The 21,540-nt window shown below is 56.1% G+C and overlaps 1 protein-coding gene across 1 annotated transcript in view; it reads right to left on the reverse strand.

Moving 5' to 3' along the window:
• AHRR (aryl hydrocarbon receptor repressor) overlaps nt 1-21,540 on the reverse strand; it is an 86,521-nt gene that overhangs the window by 24,636 nt on the left and 40,345 nt on the right. Inside the window, exon 4 of the mRNA XM_055554852.1 lies at nt 17,963-18,078. Within this exon, the coding sequence (XP_055410827.1) occupies nt 17,963-18,078 (116 nt within the window). The remainder of the gene's footprint in view (nt 1-17,962; nt 18,079-21,540) is intronic.

Consider the following 21,540-nt stretch of genomic DNA (forward strand, 5'->3'; position numbering starts at 1 on the left):
CAGGAGGATCAGGAAGCCAGGCAAGGATGCCCTGACATCCCTCTCCAGGGGTGTGTGACCTACAGTGCCCCTCCAGTCCACCTTACACTGTGGCCAAACCTGCTCATTTACATACGTGCACTGCAAGAGCAAGGCTGAGTAGCTTTGCTCAAGTTCTGAGAGAGACAACATGGCCCGTGGAGGCTGAAACACCACCTACCACTTACAGAAAGGTTTGCTGAGGCCTGTCCTGTAGTTTCTGGGGTGTTAACTGTTGCAACTAGAAGGGAGCTCAATGGGAGGTTTAACACTGAGAAGGTAAAAGGATCACTACCTGCAGAGGACTCCTTCGTTTATTTGGAAAACCCTAGAGAATCAATGATAAAGTGACCCAAGTGAAAGTATTTAGTAAACAGGAAGGATATAAAATTAAATACATAGTCAATAGCCTTTCAGTTCAGTTCAGTCATTCAGTCGTGTCAGACATTTTGTGAACCCATGAATCACAGCACGCCAGGCCTCCCTGTCCATCAACAACTCCCGGAGTTCACTCAAACTCACGTCCATCGAGTCAGTGATGCCATCCAACCATCTCATCCTCTGTCGTCCCCTTCTCCTCCTGCCCCCAATCCCTCCCAGCATCAGAGTCTTTTCCAATGAGTCAACTCTTCGCATGAGGTGGCCAAAGTACTGGAGTTTCAGCTTTAGCATCATTCCTTCCAAAGAAATCCCAGGACTGATCTCCTTTAGGATGGACTGGTTGGATCTCCTTGCAGTCCAAGGGACTCTCAAGAGTCTTCTCCAACACCACAGTTCAAAAGCATCAATTCTTCGGCGCTCAGCTTTCTTCACAGTCCAAGTCTCGCATCCATACATGACCAACTGGAAAAACCATAGCCTTGACTAGACGGACCTTTGTTGGCAAAGAATGTCTCTGCTTTTCAATAGGCTATCTAGGTTGGTCATAACTTTTCTTACATGCTAGAATAATGACCATATTAGAGGACATTCTGATGGATAAAGTCCTCTTTAGAAGACCTAACACTTGCAAACTCAATCAGAAAAACGCAAAATTGATGTGAAGAAAATGTTAAAACATTTCAAGAGACACCAAATTATATGTGAACAATAGAAAGACATCCTTTGGTCTTGGACAGGGTGACTCACCGTCATAAAGATGAAGTTATCAATGGAGTGCAATCTCCGGCCCAAAAGGAAATCGTGTGTTCTGCCCAACCTGACATCACACAAGATTCCCAAGGAAACCCCCAGAAAGGGACACAGCCTCACAGCTGCACACGGGACCTTGCTCTGCTGTGAAACCACACCTTATCTGTTAGAGCGTAACTCAGAGAAGAAACATCACAGCACTCAGGCAAACATACAGTAAACATTCAACGAAGGATCTTATTCAAAAGGGAAGCACTAACCGGCTCCCTAGTGGTTCAGTGGATAAGAGTCTGCCTGCCAATGCAGGTGACATGGGCTCGACCCTTGCTCCGGGGAGATCCCACAGGCCAAGGGGCAAAGTTCATGAGCCCCAGCTACTGAGCCGGAGCACCTAGAGCCCATGCTCTGCAATAAGAGAAGCCAGCACAGCGAGAAACCCAGGCGCCACAACTAGAGAAAACCCATATGCAGCACTGAAGACCCAGCACAGCCAAATAAATGAATAAATAAAAAATTTTTTTAGAAAAAGAGGGAATCACTAAAGCAGCTTAAGACATATCAGAGATGCCAGGGGCTCACAGCTGAGATCAGATTGCTGCCTCAGATGCCGACGTCACATTCCCCCGGAGAATCCTTGCGCAGCCTGTACCCACATGACTTGAAAAGCCACAGCCCACGTGAGCTGTGACACCCGACGGCTCGCCTCAGCGCACAGCTCTGGGTGAGTTTCTGACACACCGGTGCAAACATCAGGGTGGTGATCTGCAGTCAGATTTAGACTTTGCACTGAGTCTCCCGCACGAGCAACCCAAGTTCACACAGCCCCCCGAGGCACCCCTGCCCCCAGCAGTCTGCTGCCAGCGACCACATCTCACCAAAAGCCTGTTATCAAAATACCAGCCACAACCCCCCGAACTCCAGTGAAGTGACAGTCGACCCTGTGCACTGTGTCCACCGGAACGTCCGCATTCCCAGACAGACGGCAGCATTTGTCACGAGTTCCTGTGCGGTTCCAGGGAAGTGCCTGTTCCCACTGCCCACACATCTTCAGGCAGCGGGGGGGAAATGTCCAGCGTTTGCCTGCACTCGTCCTGGTGGAGGGTCACAAGTCTGTAACCATGTCTGAATCTCCCCCACGCGCCTCTGCTAGGAGGCCCCAGATTTCTTGGTGGGGGTGGGGAGACCCGTGAAACGTCTGGGCTGCTACACAGTGTAACAGAGGCCAGGTTTTCCTGTGTGCTGACCGGCGGGGTGTGGGTCGATCTCCAGGACAGGAGGCTGGGCATGGAGAGCCCCGTCTGTGAGTGGTCCCCACGCAGACTGAAGGCGCCCCCACTGGGCCGTGTTAAGTCCGGACAGTGCCCCTCGTGGTTTCTGCACCACTTCAGACATACTTCGCCTAAAAACACAAAACCTGCGTGTCCATGTTCACCAGCCTGGAGGACTTTTGGAAGCACCATCAGCCTCAGAATCTATGATGAGCTGAACCACTGAGGCTTGGACACACATGTCCCTCAGACACCAACACATACAAGAACTGCACTTCAAAATACCAGCTCTTCTCATATTGTGGTAAAACGTATGCAGCAGAAAGCTCACCATTTTAGCCACACTCACGTGCACAGTTCATCCCCACGAGCCCTGTGGTTGTACGGCCGCCAGTGGCATCATCTCCAGAGCCTTCTCATCTTCCCAGGCTGACAATCCGGCCCTCCCCAGTCCCGGCTGCCACCATCTGCTTCCTGTCTCCAGGAGCCTGACTCCTCCAGGGGCCTCCTGAGTGGACTCACAGGACTGGCCCTTCCGGGCCGGGCTCGAGCTCTCAGCACGATATCCTCAAGCTCATCCGTGCAGAGCCTGTGTCGGAATTCCCTTCCTCTTCAAGACTGACTAGTACTCCGCTGCACCCACATGCTGCGTTGCATATCCCCTGCTGCTCAACGGGCATCTGGGCTGCTCTCAGCTCCTGGTAGGGGCTCCCGGAGACACGCGCGTCTGGATGGAAGATGCTGCATGGATGGATGATGCCTAAGGCAAGGAGGAAAGTCCACCACCTTCCCTTGCTGCAGCGCTGCTGGGCACCTGCTGGGCACCTGCATGGTGGAGCCTGCTGCCCCCAGAGCGGGGCATCCCCCAGGACGAGGGTGGTGCTGGTGCTCACACCGCTGCCCATGGCCCTCCTGCAATGGCTTCCAGAGCCTGCCCTGCACACCTGGCCTCCTGTGACCCAGGGACTCGGCAGAACACCCGCTCAGGGTGCCTGCCTCCTTCCCCACCCTGCCCCGCGGCCGGCAGGTTCTGGTGGCCAAGGCCCTGGGGGCTGGTGCAACCTGCTGCCTCTGCCACCGTGACCAAGCCCTCTGGCCAGGAAAGCCGGAGCGGGCAGCCATGGGCCTCGCGCCTGACCCAGAGCTGGCAGGAACATCTCAGGAAAGGCCTGCAGGCTGCCCATCTAAGTCCCACCCCGGAAATCTGGGCAGAAGCAGGGTGGGCCAAGCTAAGGCCACCGCAGGCTTCGGTGGCCTTGTGGTGTGGCTCCATTACTGTGGCAACGAGGTTACTGTCCCTCCTTCTTATAGACTCACTGACCAGTGGTCACGTGGCCCAGGTGACTGAGCCCAGATGCCACGTGGGGCTGGGCAGTGGTGGCCTGAGAGCCTTGTCCCCCTCCCCCGGGCAAGCTGCAGGCGTGGGGACCCCCACTCGCCCCCAGCAGTGGGAGTGGGCGAAGTGGGCGCCACCAGCTGTCCACACAGCATTTCCCGTCTCAGAGGCAGCCCAGACTCACAACGTCCCACTAATAATAGTCCAAAGACCAAAGAGATGCTCATGGTCTGAGTGCATCAAATGCCGTCTCAAAAAAGATTTTACGAGATTAGTCACAGCCGAAAACAACCTTAATTTTAACTCACCAGGCAGAAATTTTAAAAAGAAAAACGACCGTAAATGCTCTTTGCCGAGTCATATGGATTCAATATCAGATCGACGTTCCGGCCTGGAAGCCTCACGCCAAATAGTGCTGCACATGTGGGACCGGCCGGAGCAAACACGCAAACGTTCGTTCGTTTTCTCTCTCTTTTAATCCTGCAAGACTTTTGTGTTTGTTTTAATATGGTACATGGAAAATGAGATCACTTCTCCAAGCGGAGAAAAGAATTGGGCCCCAAGCTGAAGGCTGCGCTTTTTTAAGAGCAGAAACAACCGCGTCCACGTTCAATGACAGCCAGTCACGGGAGCTGCACCTGCCACTGCAGGGCCGGCCTGCGCCCTGCCCCGGACGCCACCGGCAGCCCCACGGCAGGGGTCGGCGCGAACGGCTGAGCAAGCGGGACTTCCTCTGGACAGCCCTTGAACATCCTGATGTCTTCCAACACAGGCAGAAAAAAATAGCCGGCGAGCACTTCAAAGATTGCTCGTCAAGGTCACAGCAGAGGAAAAAGAAGAGGGAAAAGGAACAGTTCCAGCAGCCCCTGTCCTCGCCCCTCCTTGGAATGAAGGGAAGTTGGGAGCTGGGCCCTCCCCTGAGAGCTGTCGCCACGGCAACAGAGCAACACCACAGGCCGGCCATAGGCCGCCAGTCACGCGAGCGGGGCACCGGCGCTGGGCCTGCTGGAGCCAGATCTCTCGCTGGGCCTCGCCGCGGGCCCCGTGTGCGTGCGAGGCGCTTCTGCTGGGGATGGCTCGCTGGCTGTTTATAGATCCCACAAACAGTAAACTTGGCCTTGGGCTCCAGCCTCGGAGAGCGACAGCGCTTGCAAACAGTTCTCGAAAAGAGGCAGTGGGCTGCCAGGGCAGAGCCGTGAGGGTGCAGGCAGGTGCAGAGCCCCGGGCACTGGGAGCTGGCCCCGTGCTAGCCCGGCCCTGCTCCGCCAGCCACGGCCCCAGGGTCGTCCTCTCCAGGTGAGCAGCTGGACAGTGCAGGTGTCTGGACAGTGAGGCTGGCCCTGGGCCCCCCTGCGGACAGTGGGAGGGGAGCCCAGAACCAGACACAGAATGCGGCCACTGCAGACGTTGCCTTCCTTCCCCGGGTGGGCGTGACCATTTCAAAAACACCTCAACCAAGAGCTGCTTTTTCAACAGCTGTGTGACCTTGGACAAACTACTTAACTTCTCTGGGCCTCAGGTTCCTCATCTGAAAAGCAGGGATGACAGCAGGGACTGTCTCTGAGCTCAAATAAGCACCCACGTGGAGTAAGGGCAGAATCAATACCGGTCCTGTTAATTTGAACCTGGGGCTTTGTGCTGGAACGAGTGATTTACCCAAAGTGCTGGCAGTGTTTTCTAAAGAGAAAACAAAGCCTTTTTGAAGATTGGGATGACTCTGAATGTAAACTTGGTTTAGCTCCTGAGAAGCAGTTATGGGCAATCGATAAACAGGTGCTCCTGATGACCCTGAAGGAGCGGCAGTGCTCCGTCTGAGAGGCAGGTCCATCCTGCAGGGCTCCTGGGGTGGGAGGGGTTGCCCCCACTCACCCCCCCCAAATCTCCAACCGGGAGCCACCAGCCTCAGCCTCATAGCCGAGGGCCACTCCAGACCTGTGGACACGTTTTAGACCATTCCTCTGCCCCTGGGGAGCCCAAGGGGGCCTGCAGGAGGGAGGGGTACCACTGGGAGCCGGAGAGAGCCCCTGTGGAAGAGTCATCACATAGGAAAGCCCAGCCAAGCTGGCCCGACGGCAACAAAGGGTGCTGCCACCGCGGCCCTCAGGAAGGAGCTGGTGTGAGCCCTCAGACTGCACGTGGAACAAACCGGGGGTGAGCTGGGCTCCATGGGGGTGGACCGGGCTCCATGGGGGTGGACCCGAGCTCCATGGGGGTGGACCTAGGCTCAATGTGGAACAAACTGGGGGTAAACCCGGGGTCCATGGTGGGGGAACCCAGGCTCCACTGTGGGGGAATCTGGACACCACGTGGAACAAACCAGGGGTGAACCAGGCTCCACGGTGGGGGAACCCGGGCTCCACGGTGGGTGGACCTGGACTCTATGGTGGGGGAACCCAGGCTCCACATGGAACAAACCAGGGGTGAGCCAGGCTCCATGGTGGGGGAACCGGGCTCCATGGTGGGAGAACCCGGGTTCCATGGGGTGGGGGTGGACCTGGGCTCCATGGGGGTGGACCTAGGCTCCACGTGGAACAAACTGGGGGTAAACCCGGGCTCCACGGTGGGTGGACCTGGGCTCCATGGTGGGGGAACCCAGGCTCCACATGGAACAAACCGGGGGTGAACTGGGCTCTGTGGTGGGGGAACCTGGGCTCCATGGGGTGGGGGGAACCCGGGCTCCATGGTGGGGGCGGGGGGGGCGACCCAGGCTCCATGGTGGGTGGACCTGGGCTCCGTGATTGGGGAATGCAGGCTCCACATGGAACAAACCGGGCCACAGCCTTGGCTGTGGGACAGGCAGGTTCTCAGGCCCCACGACATTCAGCTGCTCCTCCATGAACCCAGGGTGACCCAGAGTGAGCCAGGAGCTTTTCCCTAGTGATTAAACCCTGCAGATGCCGCAGGCCCACAGTGTCTCAGTGCCCAGCGGTGAGCGGTAAGGCTGACAGTGAGGCCATGCAGCGGGCGCAGCCTGGCCCGCAGGTCGTCCTTCATGGAGCCGGCCTGCGTCCTCACCTCGGCTCAAGTCCCCACCGGGACCCTCCCTATGACCATGGGCTCAGTGAGGGCAGACCCTGGGGCACACACGTCCAAGCCCGGGAGAGCCCAGGGCAGAGCAGAGCTTGAGTGGCCACAGGGGTAAGCTGACTAGGAAGCCCTGCTTGGGGACCACGGACGATCAGGGGCTCAAGGTGAACAGCTGGAGTGACCATGGACGGCCAGGAGGCACACAGCAGAGAGCTCTAGGTCTAAAAGCCACAGAGTGGCCCCAAACAGCTAAACTTATCTTCATGGGTGGGGCCAGGAACTGTGGGCTTCTGACCGCAGGGAGACTGCTGGATGGACAGAAAGCACTACCGTGCACCATGGTGGACACAGCCTGAGGCCGGTACCGCCGTGGACACTCAGTGGACGTCAGATAGGCCCCGAGGTGGGGCCCGGGGTCTGCTGGGCAGTGAGGGCAGCCTGCCCTTCGGGGTTGTGTCCACCCAAAGGCCAGCCCCCAGGGAATTTACACTTTTACTTACGTCTGTCAAGTCCCTGGAAGAAGAGTCACATCAAAGAAGTTTGGGAACAACAGGGTCACAGCAGAAGGTGAGACAGTATTTCTCGGAGCACAGAGACCAGAGTGGGAGATGGAGCAGCCTCTGCAGCAGCCCGCTCAGTGGATCCAGAAAATGCGTGGGTGCAGGTACGCGGACATCAAGGCACTCTCCCCAGAGCCGAGGGGTAGGAGGGCCTGGGATGCCCACGCCATGCCTCAGACGCAGACCTGCGACCTTGCCAACACCACCCTCCAGCAGTCGGGACCCCAGGTGTGCGACGCTCCCTCCTGAAGCCTGCACCGCCCCCACCCTGCGACGGCAACCTTGAGACCCCTCCCCCAGGCCGCCTGCCTCCCACCCCTGCCAGCTGACTCTGTGCCCCACTGTGCGGGCTCTGGGGTTTTGTACCCCTGTCCCTAGAGGACCCGTGGGCCCAGCACCAAGTGGAGGGAACTGCAGCAGGGAGTCCTCAGCCACAGCCACCAGGAGCGGGCACTCTTGGCCCCCACGGTTCTCCCAACCAGGGGAAGGGGTTTCTAGGTCTTCCTCTAGGATCGGCTCCCACGTTCTCCCAACCAGGGGAAGGGGCCTCTAGGTCTTCCTCTAGGATCGGCCCCCACATTCTCCAAACCAGGGGAAGGGGTCTCTAGGTCTTCCTCTAGGATTGGCCCCCACGTTCTCCCAACCAGGGGAAGGGGTCTCTAGGTCTTCCTCTAGGATCGGCCCCCATGTTCTCCCAACCAGGGGAAGGGGTCTCTAGGTCTTCCTCTAGGATCGGCCCCCGCGGTTCTCCCAACCAGGGGAAGGGGTTTCTAGGTCTCTCTCTAGTATCGGCCCCTACGGTTCTCCCAACCAGGGGAAGGGGTTTCTAGGTCTCTCTCCAGGAGAGCAACAGCCTGGAGGCGAGAAAGTCTGCACTCTTGTTCTCGGCACATCTCTTGTGGTTCCTGAGAACTTCCCGGGAATTGTGCTGGCTTTTCCAGAAACCGCGCCAGCTCAGTTGGCACAGGTCAACAGCCTGCTAAGTGAGCATGGTCGTTGGGGCTCTCAGACATGCAAGGCCCTCTCACGGTGCTTCCTTGAGGCCCATGGGTGCCACAGGGTCACGTGAGTCACCTGCCCGGGCCCAGGGCCAGTGGCAGGAACAGCAAAACCCCCTCACTCGGGAATCAGCACGCCGGCCCGTTCGCCACCCCTCCCCAGAGGATCTTGACTGCTTTAACCCAAGGACGCTACTGTGGCCTCAAAGGCAGACACAGCACAACCCAGTGACGCTGTGTGCCCCTGCCCTGCAGCAAGGTTCAGGCTTCTGTGTCTGCACAGGGCAAGCCAGCATAGGCTCCACGTCCCCTGCAAAGTCACCCCCCTTATCCTAGTGGTGGCCCAGGGCTGTCTGGGTCAGGATGAGGAGGGCTGCGGCCCGAGCCCAGGGCGGGCGTTTGGGGGGAGCAGAGAATAGAAGAAAGAGCCCTTTTCCTCCTCTGCTGGGCCCCTTGGGTTGCCTGGTGGGATAAGGGAAGCAGGGCTTCAGGGCACAGCTGAGCCGCACCCCCAGGCACTCACCCCTCCCACCCCATGCACACCCCAGGCCAGGGTTCCTCCCAGGGCAGCCCTTTCTAGAGGAGACTGTCACCAAGGAGGCAAGTCCATCCGGCCCACCCCCCCGCCGACCCTCTGGCCCCCAGCACACATGCGCCAGGACACAGTCCGGGGAATGCTGGCGGGTGGGGCAGCACAGAGCAGAGGATCAGATGAGCATGAGTTTAACATACAGATTTAAGGAGGTAAATGAATAGCAAAATGAAATAATAGGAAGAAACTGAGCAAATCAAGGGCAACCACTTACTAGGTAAGAAAACGCAGGGAGGAAGAGGAGACTGGCGGGTTACAGTCCAGGGGGTTGCAGAGAGCCGGACAGGACTGAGTGATTAAGCAGAGCACAGAGGACCGCGGAGGTCCATGTGATGGGCGCAGCCTGGAGGACTGGCCCTGGGGCAGCAGAGAAGGACAGCAGACAGCACGGGAGAAAGAGCTGTGGGTGGGAGGACCGCCCAGGGGCCCCGGGCGCGGAGCTCCAGAGGTGGAACCAGTAACCGGGAAAAACATCCAAACTGAAGAAGAAAGACCTCAGGTGGAAAGAACTCAGAGCACCAAGCAGGAAGAACAAGACGAAAGACACATCCCAGTGAAATTCAAGAGTATCAGGCCCAAAGACAGGCTCACAAAAGCTCCAGACAGAGCCAGAGCGGACCTGCCACAGAGAACAGGTCGCGGAGCCCGGTGGCAGACTGGGTTGCAAAGCGTGGGATGGGACTAATGAAGGTCGAGGGGAAAACTTCAAACCTAAAAGTCTGTACTCAGTCAAGTTGTGATCCAAGTGTGAAAGCACGGGTGTGATGCAGAAAGATTTCACAGGAGCCCCACGGGGAAGCGCTCGGGGGCTGTGGAGAGGGGGGCCGCGTGCGGAGCCTCAGAGGGGCTGGAGAACTGAGGACAGCGGCAGGACCTGTGCCGGCCAACTTCTGGACAGTCACTGTGTCCACGCGGGGCCACTGGGCGGTCCCCAAGAACAAAAGCAGAGTGTGCGACTCCTTTAGCATGAGAAAGCGCAGCCTGAATGGGGAGCTACAGAGAAGGACAAGAAACCCAGGAAAGCATAGTCAATAGAAATTAGAAAATACAAGGGCAGAAATTAGCCCTCAGCAAGAGTAATTACACGAACAATAAAGACGCTAGACTCCCAGCCAGGGCCCATGGTGCACGGGCAAGGCCAGTTAATGAGAGCGGGAGCCTGGTGGTGACAGCGGGGGTGTCCCAGCTGCAGGATGCCGGAGAGCAGGGCAACCTGGGCGTCCAACGGACACCCAGCGAGTAAAAGCGCAGAGTTCGAGGGCTTCCTGCTCCGGCAGCCGCCTGGAGCCGGGGCGGTGGAGCGGCCTGCTCGCAGCTCCCTGAGTGGCTGCCCCCGGGCTTCCCAGGGTTTCAGGTGTCTGCATGCCCTCACCGCCACCACAGCTCGCTTCTGCTCAACTGAGCGGCATCACGGCTCTGCTAGAACCTGAGCTGCTCGGTGCTCTAGACGCTTCTCAGCAGGGGTAGGGGGGTGCACTGTGCTTAGTGACCGCTGGGCAATGACTTACCCCTGCCCTCCCACAGCGAGCAGTCCACCACCTCCCCACCTCCCAGTGGGCCTCGGGCTCCAGGTCCCCACCTGCCACTTGGTCACGGCCTATTCCACGTGGAGAAAGTGGAACTGGGAGGCTCAGGAGTGCCCCCACCCCTCCAAGGCAGGCAGGTGCCCCCTCCCTTCAGGCACCTCCCCGTGGCCTTCCCGACTCCGCCTCCTTGTCTCAGAGCCAACCCTCCTGTCCTGGGTGTGGAGTTTCAGAGAGGCGAAAGCTTGGTATTGGAGCTTCAGCTTTAGCATCAGTCCTTCCTATGAATATTCAGGACTGATTCCCTTTAGGATGCACTGGTCTGATCAATACCTGACTCTAATACATTGGCCACCTGATGCAAAGAACTGCCTCATTTGAAAAGATGCTGATGTTGGGAAAGATTGAAGGCTGGAGGAGAAGGGGATGAGAGAGGATAAGATGGTTGGATGGCATCAACGGCTCGTTGGACGTGACTTTGAGTAAGCTCTGGGAGTTGGTGATGGACAGGGAGGGCTGGCGTGCTGTGGTCCATGGGGTGGGACACGACTGAGTGATTGAATTGAACTGAACTGAAACACTTGGTCCTTCTCATTCTCTGTACTGGTCACCCATGGGGCCTTTGGGCCGGAAACTCAGTCCTGGGTTCTGGGAATCTTCTGGGTCACTTCCTTGACCATTTCCTCCCCTCTGATCTTTCTGGAGCTCTGAGTGCACAGGTCCCTGGGGCCTGGTGACTTCCCCAACTTTCCTGTTTTTCTCCGCCTGTTCCTCAATTACGAGCGGGAGGACTCAAACTCTGGACCCTTCCATGGATTTCCAGGCTTTGCTCTCCAGCCTTTAAGTTTTGAGCGCTGTTAAGATCTCCAGCTGGCCTCTCACGGGCGCGTGTGTCCCCGTGTCTGAGGAGCCTGAGGGCTGCCTGGCCTGCCTGTGCACCCTCTCCTCTCCGCACGGCCGTCTTCATGCAGCTGCTTTCTCATGGTTCCTGGGTTTGGCTCCATAAGCCTCTTCCCAGAGACCTACAACCCCTGAGCGTGCCAGACCTGAGGAGCGGGTGCGGGCCCCTGTGCAGCCTTGGAGCTGCGAGCCCCACGGGGAAGCCTGGACATCCACGCCTTTGGTCCTGCCTTTAGTTTTGTGTAACGTAACAAGTTCACAGGCTCCAAGAACAGGTCAGGAACCCACGCCTCACTCAGCCACCGCACAGCCACAATTACTGCACATGCATAGACCCAGAATGTGCGGGTCACACTCAGGAGACAGGAAGCAGTGGCCGCCGACCGGTGGTCAGGGAAGGGATGCAGGACGGCCAGCCTCCTCCAGGAGAGAAGGGTAAGCACTGAGAAAGGAAAACACCAAGAAAGATGCAACATCTCAGAAGAGAAACAGACGCCATGAAAAAAACTGAGGATTTCAGATGAGAAATAAAATACATGAAGTAAAAATTCCACTGGATGGGCTGAAGAGCAGGATGGAGGTGACAGAGAAGAGCCAGTGAAGACACAACAGGAAGTGATCAGCCTGAGAGAGAAAATACGGGGAAAAAGTGAGGGGTGCCTCAGTCCCTGTGGACAGGATGAGAAAGCCTAACAGCTGGGCAGGGGGTTTTTGAAGTGAAAGAGACTGGGGCAATAGAAAATATTTGAAGACTATGGCTGAAAACTTCCCAAATTTGGTGAAAGACATAAATTTATGGGCTCAGGTAGTTCCCACATGCTTGCTGAGTTGCTTTGGTTGAGTCTGACTCTTTGCGGCCCCGTGGACTGTGTAGCCCACCAGGCTCCTCTGTCTGTGGGATTCTCCAGACAAGAATACTGGAGTGGGTAGCCATGCCACTTCTCCAGGAGATCTTCCAGACCCAGGGATCATACGTGAGTCTCTTTCGTCTGCCGCATTGGCAAGCAGGTTCTTTACCACTAGCTCCACCTGGGAAGCCCTCAGAAAGCTCAGTGAACCCTAAATGGGACAATCTAATAAACCCAGCATATACAAGCCCAAGCATATCAAAATTAAGCAGCAAAGGTCAGTAGAGATACTGAAATGGAATACTAATAAGTATTACTAAAATCACAAGGAAGGTAGAAAAGAAACAAAACATAGAAAAACTATGAAACGGTAGACTGAAATCCAATAATATCAATGATTACTGCAATATAAATGCCCTTAAATACACCAATTAAAAAAAATGATGCTGTAGGACTGGACTCAGAAAAACAAAACCAAAAAAAGGCCCAAAAATATACCATCAATACATTAAATGTAATAATACAAATGGGTTAAGATGAAAAGATGAAGCAAGGTATGCCAAGGAAACATTAACTAGAAAAAAGCTGGCACGACTGTATTAGTATCAGACAAAGCAGACCTCAGGAAGACTACAATAAAGAGGCATTTAATGATATGAGGTGTATAACGATAATGATAGAAAGGCCAATTCAAGAAGAAAACATGATAATCCTAAGACGACAGAACTCCAAAGAACACAGAGCAAAAACTGATAGAACTTAAAAGAGAAGTACAGAAATCCATAATTATACTAGAAGGTATCTTTCAGGTTAAGACCAGACAGAAGATCAGCAGGGACATAAAAGTCGTCAGCGTCATCAGATGACTTGATGTGGCTAATGTTTCATGGACACCTCATCCAGGACCAGCAGTCGGGCTCACAGACAGCCCTGTCCTTCAGGAGGGAGGGGCAAGGCCTCTCTGGGGCCTCTTACAAGAGCACCAACCCCATTCATGACCACCTCACCTCCAAACACCGCCACACTGGAGGGAGGTCTCCAGTCTAGTGTGAATCTGAATTATATTAATTTTGGTGGGGGTCAGGGGGACACAGTATCCAGCCCATAACAACGATCAGTGAAACTAAGAGCTGTGTGTCTTTGAAAAAAATCAATAAAGTGAATATACTTCTAGCCCAAGTGACTAAGAAAAAACAAGAGAAAACACAAATTACCAATGAAACGAAAAATGAGACATAGCTACAGAACTCACAGACATTAAAAGGGCAACATGCGAAAACAGTGGACAGCACTGTCCTCATAGAATCAATACTGTAGATGAAGTAGACCAACTCCTTGAAAGATGCAAACTATTCAAATTCACACTAGAATAGATAACGTAAATAGTCCTTATTAATTAAGGAAAATGCACTCACAGTTTAATCTTCTATGATTTAAACTGAAGAAAATCTAAAGAAAATCCCCAGATCAGTTGTTTTCTCTGGTGAATTCTATAATCACTTGAAGAGGGATAACATTAATTCTACACAAGCTCTTTCAGGAAAAAGAAGAAAAGGGAACACTCCCAACCAATGTTACGAAGCCTGCATGAGCATGCCACCACAACCAGACAAAGACATCACGAGAAAACAGCAAAGTAGTTCTCATGAACATAAACGCAAAATCTCCAAAATATTAGCAAGACTGAATCCAGCAATATATAAATAAGGGCATGCAAGGTTGAGTAAGAATTTGAAAACCAATGAATGTAATTCACAATATTAAATATAGAAAGACTCGGGAAGAAAAACCACGATCTCACTAGATGCAGAAAAAGCATCTAACAAAACTTAATATCCATTCATAATAAGAACTCTCAGAAATGAAGGAATAGAGGGGAATTTCTTAATCTAAGACATCTATAGAAAGCAAAATGAGCATGATAAAAGGCAGACACAAGACTCTGCCAACAAAGGTCCACCTAGTCTAAGCTACGGTTTTTCCAGTAGTCATGTATGGATGTGAGAGTTGGATCATAAGGGCTGAGCACTGAAGAATTGATACTTCTGAACTATGGAGTTGGATAAGACTCTTAAGAGTCCCTTGGACAACAAGGAGATCAAACCAGTAATTCTAAAGAAAATCAACCCTAAATATTCCTTGGAAGGACTGATGCTGAAGCTGAAACTCCAATACTTTGGCCACCTGATGTGAAGAGCTGAATCATTAGGAAAGACCCTGATGCTGCGGAAGATTGAAGGTAGGAGGAGAAGGGGACAACAGAGGATGGCATCACCGACTCAATGGACAGAGTTTGAGCAAGCTCTGGGAGATGGTGAAGGACAGGGAAGTCTGGTGTGCTGCAGTCCATGAGGTGGCAAAGAGTCGGACACGACTGAGCGACTCAACAACAACAACAACAACAACATAGTAATCTAGACAGCAAGGTGCTTATTTGTGAAAGGTTAGACATATAACCTGGAACCCTCCAGTGTTCTTGCCTGGAGAATCTCAGGGACGGGCGAGCCTTGTGGTCTGCCGTCTATGGGGTCACACAGAGTCGGACACAACTGAAGCGGCTTAGCAGCAACAGCAGCAGACATATAACCAATGAACCAGGTGAGAGTCCAGAAACAGACTCAGAAATATGACCAACTTATTTTTTTATGAAGGTATAAAGGTAATTCAATGGTGAAAGGATCAACTTTTGAATAAATGGTTCTGAAAAAACTAGAATTCATATGCAAAAATAAACAAATCTTGCCCTATGTCTCCTACCTTACCCTAAAGTTAACTAAAAATAGATCACAGACTTGAGTGTAAAACTTAAAACTGAATGCAACAGTCTGAAACATTGGACTCAAACATATAAGAAAAGTCTTTATAACCTTGGAATAAGTAAAGAGTTCTTATATCTGACACCAAAATCATGATCTATTACTAAAAAATGGATAGACTGAATTTTGTCAAAGTTAATACTTTCACTCTCCAAGACCCTGTCAAGAATGAAGACAAAAAAAAAACCCAAAAAACAAAAGAAAAAGAATGAAAAGACAAGCCAGGCTGGGAGCAGACACTACAGACCTACACACAGGGAGACATGTGGGACATTCACACGAGCTCAGAGCTCAACAGTTCAGAGAGCAAACAACCCAATCTGTGCTTAATGGACAAAGACTTGAGTAGATAGCTTACAAAGAGGACCTGTGAATGGCAAAGAGACACACGAAAAGATGCTCAACGTTATCGGTCATGAGGGAAACACAAATTAAACCCACATGTGGCCCAGCTCCTAAAACAGCTTGGTACACCGCGCAGACCAGGGACTTGGAGCAGCTTAGAGCTCCGTCCCTGTGGTGGGGACGCACCAGCGCAGCCGCCCAGGCAAACAGCGTGGCCGTCTCTTGCAAAAGTTAAGCACACACACGTCCATCATCCGAATCAAAGGAAAACCTGTGTGCAGAGAAACTTGTGTGTGAATGTTCATCACAGCTCTACTCACAGTCCGCACAGCCTGGAAACAATCCGGAGGCCTCAGCGGCTGGGAGGGCCAGTGGATGAGACACCCACACTGCAGATGCCGGCCGCCTGGACACAGGTGCAGGATGTGGAGCCGGGGGCAGGTGGGGGTCTGGCTGCAAACGGAGAGCATGAGGGAAACCTGGGGGGAGGACCTGCTCAGTGCTGTTGCCCTACACCGCCAGAAAGAACACAGTTCAGAAAAGTCCCGTGCAGCTCAGGACACCTCATCTCTAGCCAGGGTCAAGGGGTCAGGGTGTCTTCAGCCAGACAGGAGACACCCTCCTTGGTGGGGGTGGCCCAAGGCCCACGACACGGCTGTGAGCACAAAGGCCCAGGCCTCTCTCCCCCATGGAGGCAGGACAGCCCGGAGACAGCAGGGGAGTGTGGCCCCAGGTGGCCCCAGGCACAGGACGGTGCCTGGCACTCTAACCGGGCAGCGGGCTGTGTGCATTGGCTTCTGCCTTTATAGTGCAGAGCGAAAGTTTAAACACGATTTTATGGTTAAGATGTCATTTTAATCTTGAACATGAATAGGGAAGGAGCGATGCCAGCTATCATCTGGTGAGAATGAAATCCAGGCTGGCAGGACGTTCTCCATGTTCACTAGAACTAACAGAAAAAAGCAGCTTCAAAGGAAAAATAACATTTAAGATTTGCTTCCTACAAACCCGATAAGTAATGAATACGGGAATGTTTCCTCTTCCGAAAGCACAACATTTGCAAAAACACTCTGCCTTAGGCCTACTCTCTGCTCCACAGGGCCCCGGGGTGGGAGGCCCCAGCACCCTGCGAACTCAAACGCAAACCCTGTCGCCTGCGAGAACACCGTCTGCCCTCACGTGTTTTCACCTCTTTAGAAAAGAGATGGTCTGTAAGCTCCTAGGGCCTCCGAGCATCCAGACCCCTCGGCAGGGCCGAGGCCCGGGGGCTGTGGGGCGGGGGTGGTGGGGGCCACGTGGCCTGCACGACAAGGTGCAGCGTGACGCAGGCCGTAGGGGGGCCCGATCGGGGGCAGAGGGCTGCTGAGCAGACATGGGCAGAGCCGGGCCGGGAGGCAGACCCCGAGGAGTCAGTCAGCCAGGTCCGCCTGTCCCTGCCATGCACTCTTCCACCCTCTCTTCCTCGTCCACACCTCTGACAAAGAGCTGAGGCAGGAGCCTGGCTGAGATGAAAAGATGTCTCCTGGGCCCCCCTTCCTCACAGAGGAGGCTGCAGGGGGAGGAGTTGTCGGGGCCATGGGGGAAGGAAAGCCCTGTGGCCACTTCCAAGGTCACTGCGTATCCCCATGCAACATTCAGACCCCAAGGGGGCGCTGGCCCGGCGGGCGGGGGACCCGAGTGGGCACGAGCTGGGGAGCACTCTCATGCCCGCATGACTGGCAGGGAGAGGGATGTGGGCTGTGGAGCAGCCTGGGGTGCAGACCAGCCGCCTGCAGGGACCGAGCTGCTCTCAGAGGCGGGGCTTCTCCCAGCTGAGCAGCACATGCCCTCCGTCCCATCACCTAACAGAGATGCCGAACTGGGGGGCCGCGGAGGGCACGAGGCTGCGGCCGGCTTCATCTGGGGGCAGAACTGCCCGCCAAACAAGGCTGAGGGCCCAGAACCAGAGGCTCAGCTCTGGGCCCGCGGGCAGACACGCAGGGGACATGCGGGCCCAGGAAGACAGCCAGAGCAGCCCGGCTGCAAGGCCACCGCGGCTGCCGGTTACGGGGCAGCCTGCTGTGGGCTGCTCCCCGCACCCCAACCCCTGGGGAGGGACGGCCTGCACCTCCGCCCTCCCGGGAGGGCCTGCGTCTCTGGTGGACACGCAGCACTCTCACCCTATAAGCAGTGACTGATCCCACCCGGGAAGCCCCACCTCCCTTTATCTTGTCAGGAAAAGCAGTTCAGAACCACCTGGCAGACCCGGCTCTGGTGAGAAGGCCCGTCCCGCCCGTGATGTCTGGTGTGTAGTGTCAACAATGGGGACAACCCGGGACTAACAATGCATGATTTTCTGTCCTCAGTCTGAGGGGAAAAGCCCGCTCGGTATTTTATTAGGTTCTCGCATTGACAAGTAAAACCAGAAAATGCAGAAGGGAAAGCGAGGTTCCCATCTGAAGCCCACGGGCCTGGGGGTCACCCGTGTGTGCTGCCCAGAGGTCCTGGAGCCCACCCGCAACCAAGCCCTCCAGAGACTGAACTCCCTGGTGGTTGTTAACGGTCACGACTGACGCCGCAACACGGCCAGGAGACCCAGGGGCGCGGGGCAGGGGGCTCACCTCCAGCAGCAGCCTTCCCTCCAGCACGGCTGAGCCTGCAGACCCTCCACGTGGACCCCGGTCTCCCGGCGAGGGGGCAGCAGCCGCCGGCTGCCTCGGGCACCTCTCCTGCAGGGCTGAGGGGGGCACAGTCAATCACGCTGTTCCTGCGTCCCCGGCTCCCACCATCTGCAGGCATGCCGGCCCAGGTCTGCTCTCCTCCCGGGTACCCAGGGCAGCGCCGGGCAGCTGGTGGGGGACAATCAGGGACGGGGTTTCTCGGCTGGCCGCACCTTGAGAACCCCGCCCCACCCTGCTCTCCGCCTCCCCCGGTGAGCCTCTTAACCACCTTCCCCGCTTCAGCGGCCCTTCAGGGGTCCCAAAGCTCCCCTCTTAAGACCCAAGCCTGGGCAGGGCCCCAAACTGGACACCACTGTTCAAGGGAAGCAGTCACCAGGAATCCTGCACACACCTCCCGTCCCTCCGTCCCGGAGCCCCGGCCTGACCCAGACTGAGCAGCAAGTGTCCCGCGGACCCCACCCCTACCAGAGCCCCCTGCCACCTCTGCCCCCACTCTGGCCTCATCTGCACTTGAGGTGAAGCGCTCAAACAGACGGACGTCCACATCCTAGCCCTGAATTCCATGCTCTGTCATCAGCTCCTGGAATTATGAGGGTCCTGGCCAGGGCCGGCCTGGCGCTGATGCCTCCATGGAGGCCTCCAGGGCTGCGCTTCCATTCCCCCTGATTTGGGGGGTGTTAGTGCCACCAAGGGCCCTGCAGGCCGTCACCGCCTCATCTGGTGTTGGGGTAAAATACAAGCACACCGCAGAGCTCCCCAACATTTCTTCCCAAACCAGAAGTTGTGCTGAACACTCCCTCCAGGGGCCATGGGCGCCCCCAGGAGCTGGTCAGAAATGCAGGGTCCCAGGCCCCCAGTGTGCCCTCCAGGTTGGGTGGGGACCACTGCAGACAGAGACCCCTCACACACACATTCATACACAGACACATGCACACACACACAGAGACACATAAAAAAACAGACACACACAGACATACACACACACAAAGAAACAGACACACACAGACACACAGAGACACACAGACACACACAGAGAGACATACAAACACACAGACGCATGCACATACACACAGAGACACATAAACAGACACACAGACACACACAGAAAAAGAAACACAGATATGCACACACACACACACAAGGGGACACACACAGACACACAAATACACACAGACACACATACAGAAACAGACACATACGGACAGACATACACACACACAGAGATACACAGACACACAGGGACACAAACACACACACAGACACATATAGAAACAGACACACACATACAGACAGACGTACACACACACAGACACATACAGAAACACAGACATACACACACACAGAGACACACAGACACACAGAAACAGACACACACACATACACACATATATACAGACACACACAGACACAGTGAGACATACACACAGACACACACAGAAACAGACACACAGAGACACACACAGTCACGTACACACACAAGGGGACACACAGATACATACAGAAATAGACACACACACAGAGACACACAAAGACACGCACACACACAGACACACACACACACAAGGACACACACATACAAAGAGACACACACAGTCACGCACACGCACACAGAGACACACACAGATATGCACACACAGACACATACAGAAACAGACACACACAGACACAGACATAGACACACACAGACATGCACACACACACACACACACACAAGGACACACACACAGGGACACACAGGCAGCAACCAAGCTGACCCCTCCTCCACGCCCCTGGTCCAGACTGAGGGTGTCCACAGGGAGAAAGGGCTCCTCCGGAGGTGCTCAGCCCCACCCGCGCGGTCCCCTCGGTGGCCCTGCCGTGGCCTCTCCATCCCTCCTCTTCAGAAGCTGTGCTGCATCCCCTCCCTCCTCCTCGGAAGCTGTGCTCCATCCCCTCCCTCCTCCTCGGACTGTGCTCCATCCCCTCCCTCCTCCTCGGACTGTGCTCCATCCCCTCCCTCCTCCTCGGAAGCTGTGCTCCATCCCCTCCCTCTCCCGCACTAAATGGAACAAGAGACGAACCCGTTTCCTCAGCAGAAGGTACTGAGTTCCGGGAAACAGGACAGTCCACTGCGGCCCTGGGCAGAGACACAGACGGCCGGCCTCCCTGCCCCACGAAACGGAAGGTTCTCTCTTCCTCCAGCAGCCGAGCCCCCCTCAGGGTTGCTGGTTTTCAAGGCACCAAAAAAGCTCTGAGCTCAGAAGCCAGAGGCGCTAACACTTAGTCCCTTGTGTGTGCCTCTCTGCTCAGAAAGCTGAAAGGTGAGTGCCCAAGACTCCTGGAGCCAGTCCTCCCTGAACAGAGGCTCCGTGAGACCAGGAGCCATGCTGGGGTCCACAGGAACCTCCTGGGGCCCAGGCGCCCCCCGCCTCTGACTGAGGACCACACAGCCCGGCTCGGAGGCTGAGAAAGACCCAGGAGGGTGCGGGCCGGGGCCCAGGCCCACTCCCACCCCTTCTGCAGGCTTCCCAGAGGGTCCAGCCCAACAGCCCACCCAGAGGCCACGTCTCCTAGGTGGTCTGAGGCCAGGAGTGGGCGGCAGCGGGGGGCAGGGGGAGGCAGGACCCCACTTCCCCACCCAGTGCACCAGGGCTGTCCTCTCCAGGACCCAGACCAGCAAGGCCTCCCAACCGACCAACCACAAAGCCCTCTGTGGGGGCGCCCCCCGCCCCTCCCCAAGGGGAAGGGGACGTTTGGGGTCGGGCTTCCGGGCTCTCCTGCTTGTCAGCCCTGCAGCCCCGAGTGGGGGTGCTGTTGCCCACAGCTGGAGGCTGGGGCATCCCCAGGCGGTGACATCACCAAACTGGGGATTCGCTGACCCCTGCTGGGACCCTGCCCCCCAACTCCAGAACACAGGCTTGCAGGGGCCAGAGCCGACAAAGGCGGCCGCGGGGAGCAGAGGTCGCTTCCGGAGGCAGAAGTGGGGGTCCCCTTCCAACTTCCCTCCGCCCCCCTCTCCGACGGCGCGGCAGCATCGCGTGCGCCCCCAGCGGGCACCCCCGCTTCCCGCCTCCGCAGCCACATTCCGCGGGGCACGCCCGGCAGGGCCTCCGCGGGCCGCTGTCACGCGATGGGGCGTCAGCGCCGCAGTGACAGCCACCTGGCCCCCGGCCAGGGCCTCGCGTGCGAGCAGGGCCGCCCGCGCGCCCCACCCCCAGGCCTGCGGCGAGACTGGAAGAAGTCAAATGCGATTCCGAGGCTGTCCCGGAGGCCCCGCCAGGGCGGGGGCGGGGCGGGGGGGTGGGGGTGGGGGGCGCGGCCTTCCGAAAACCCTTCTGAGGCACAGCCCCCCAGGTCAGGGGGGCCGGAAGTGCCAGTCCTCTTAATGGGGGGGATGGCACAGCAGTGGGGGAGTGGGGACGGAGAGAGAGTGGGGAGCACCCCCAGGGTGGGGGGGGTGCGGGAGCACCACCAGGGGTGCGGGGGGAGCAGCCCGCACTCCCCGTGGCCCTGCGGCCAGCATCTGGGTCTGCTCTTTC

Source organism: Bubalus kerabau, chromosome 18 (assembly GCF_029407905.1).
Source record: "Bubalus kerabau isolate K-KA32 ecotype Philippines breed swamp buffalo chromosome 18, PCC_UOA_SB_1v2, whole genome shotgun sequence".
Lineage (NCBI taxonomy): Eukaryota > Metazoa > Chordata > Mammalia > Artiodactyla > Bovidae > Bubalus > Bubalus kerabau.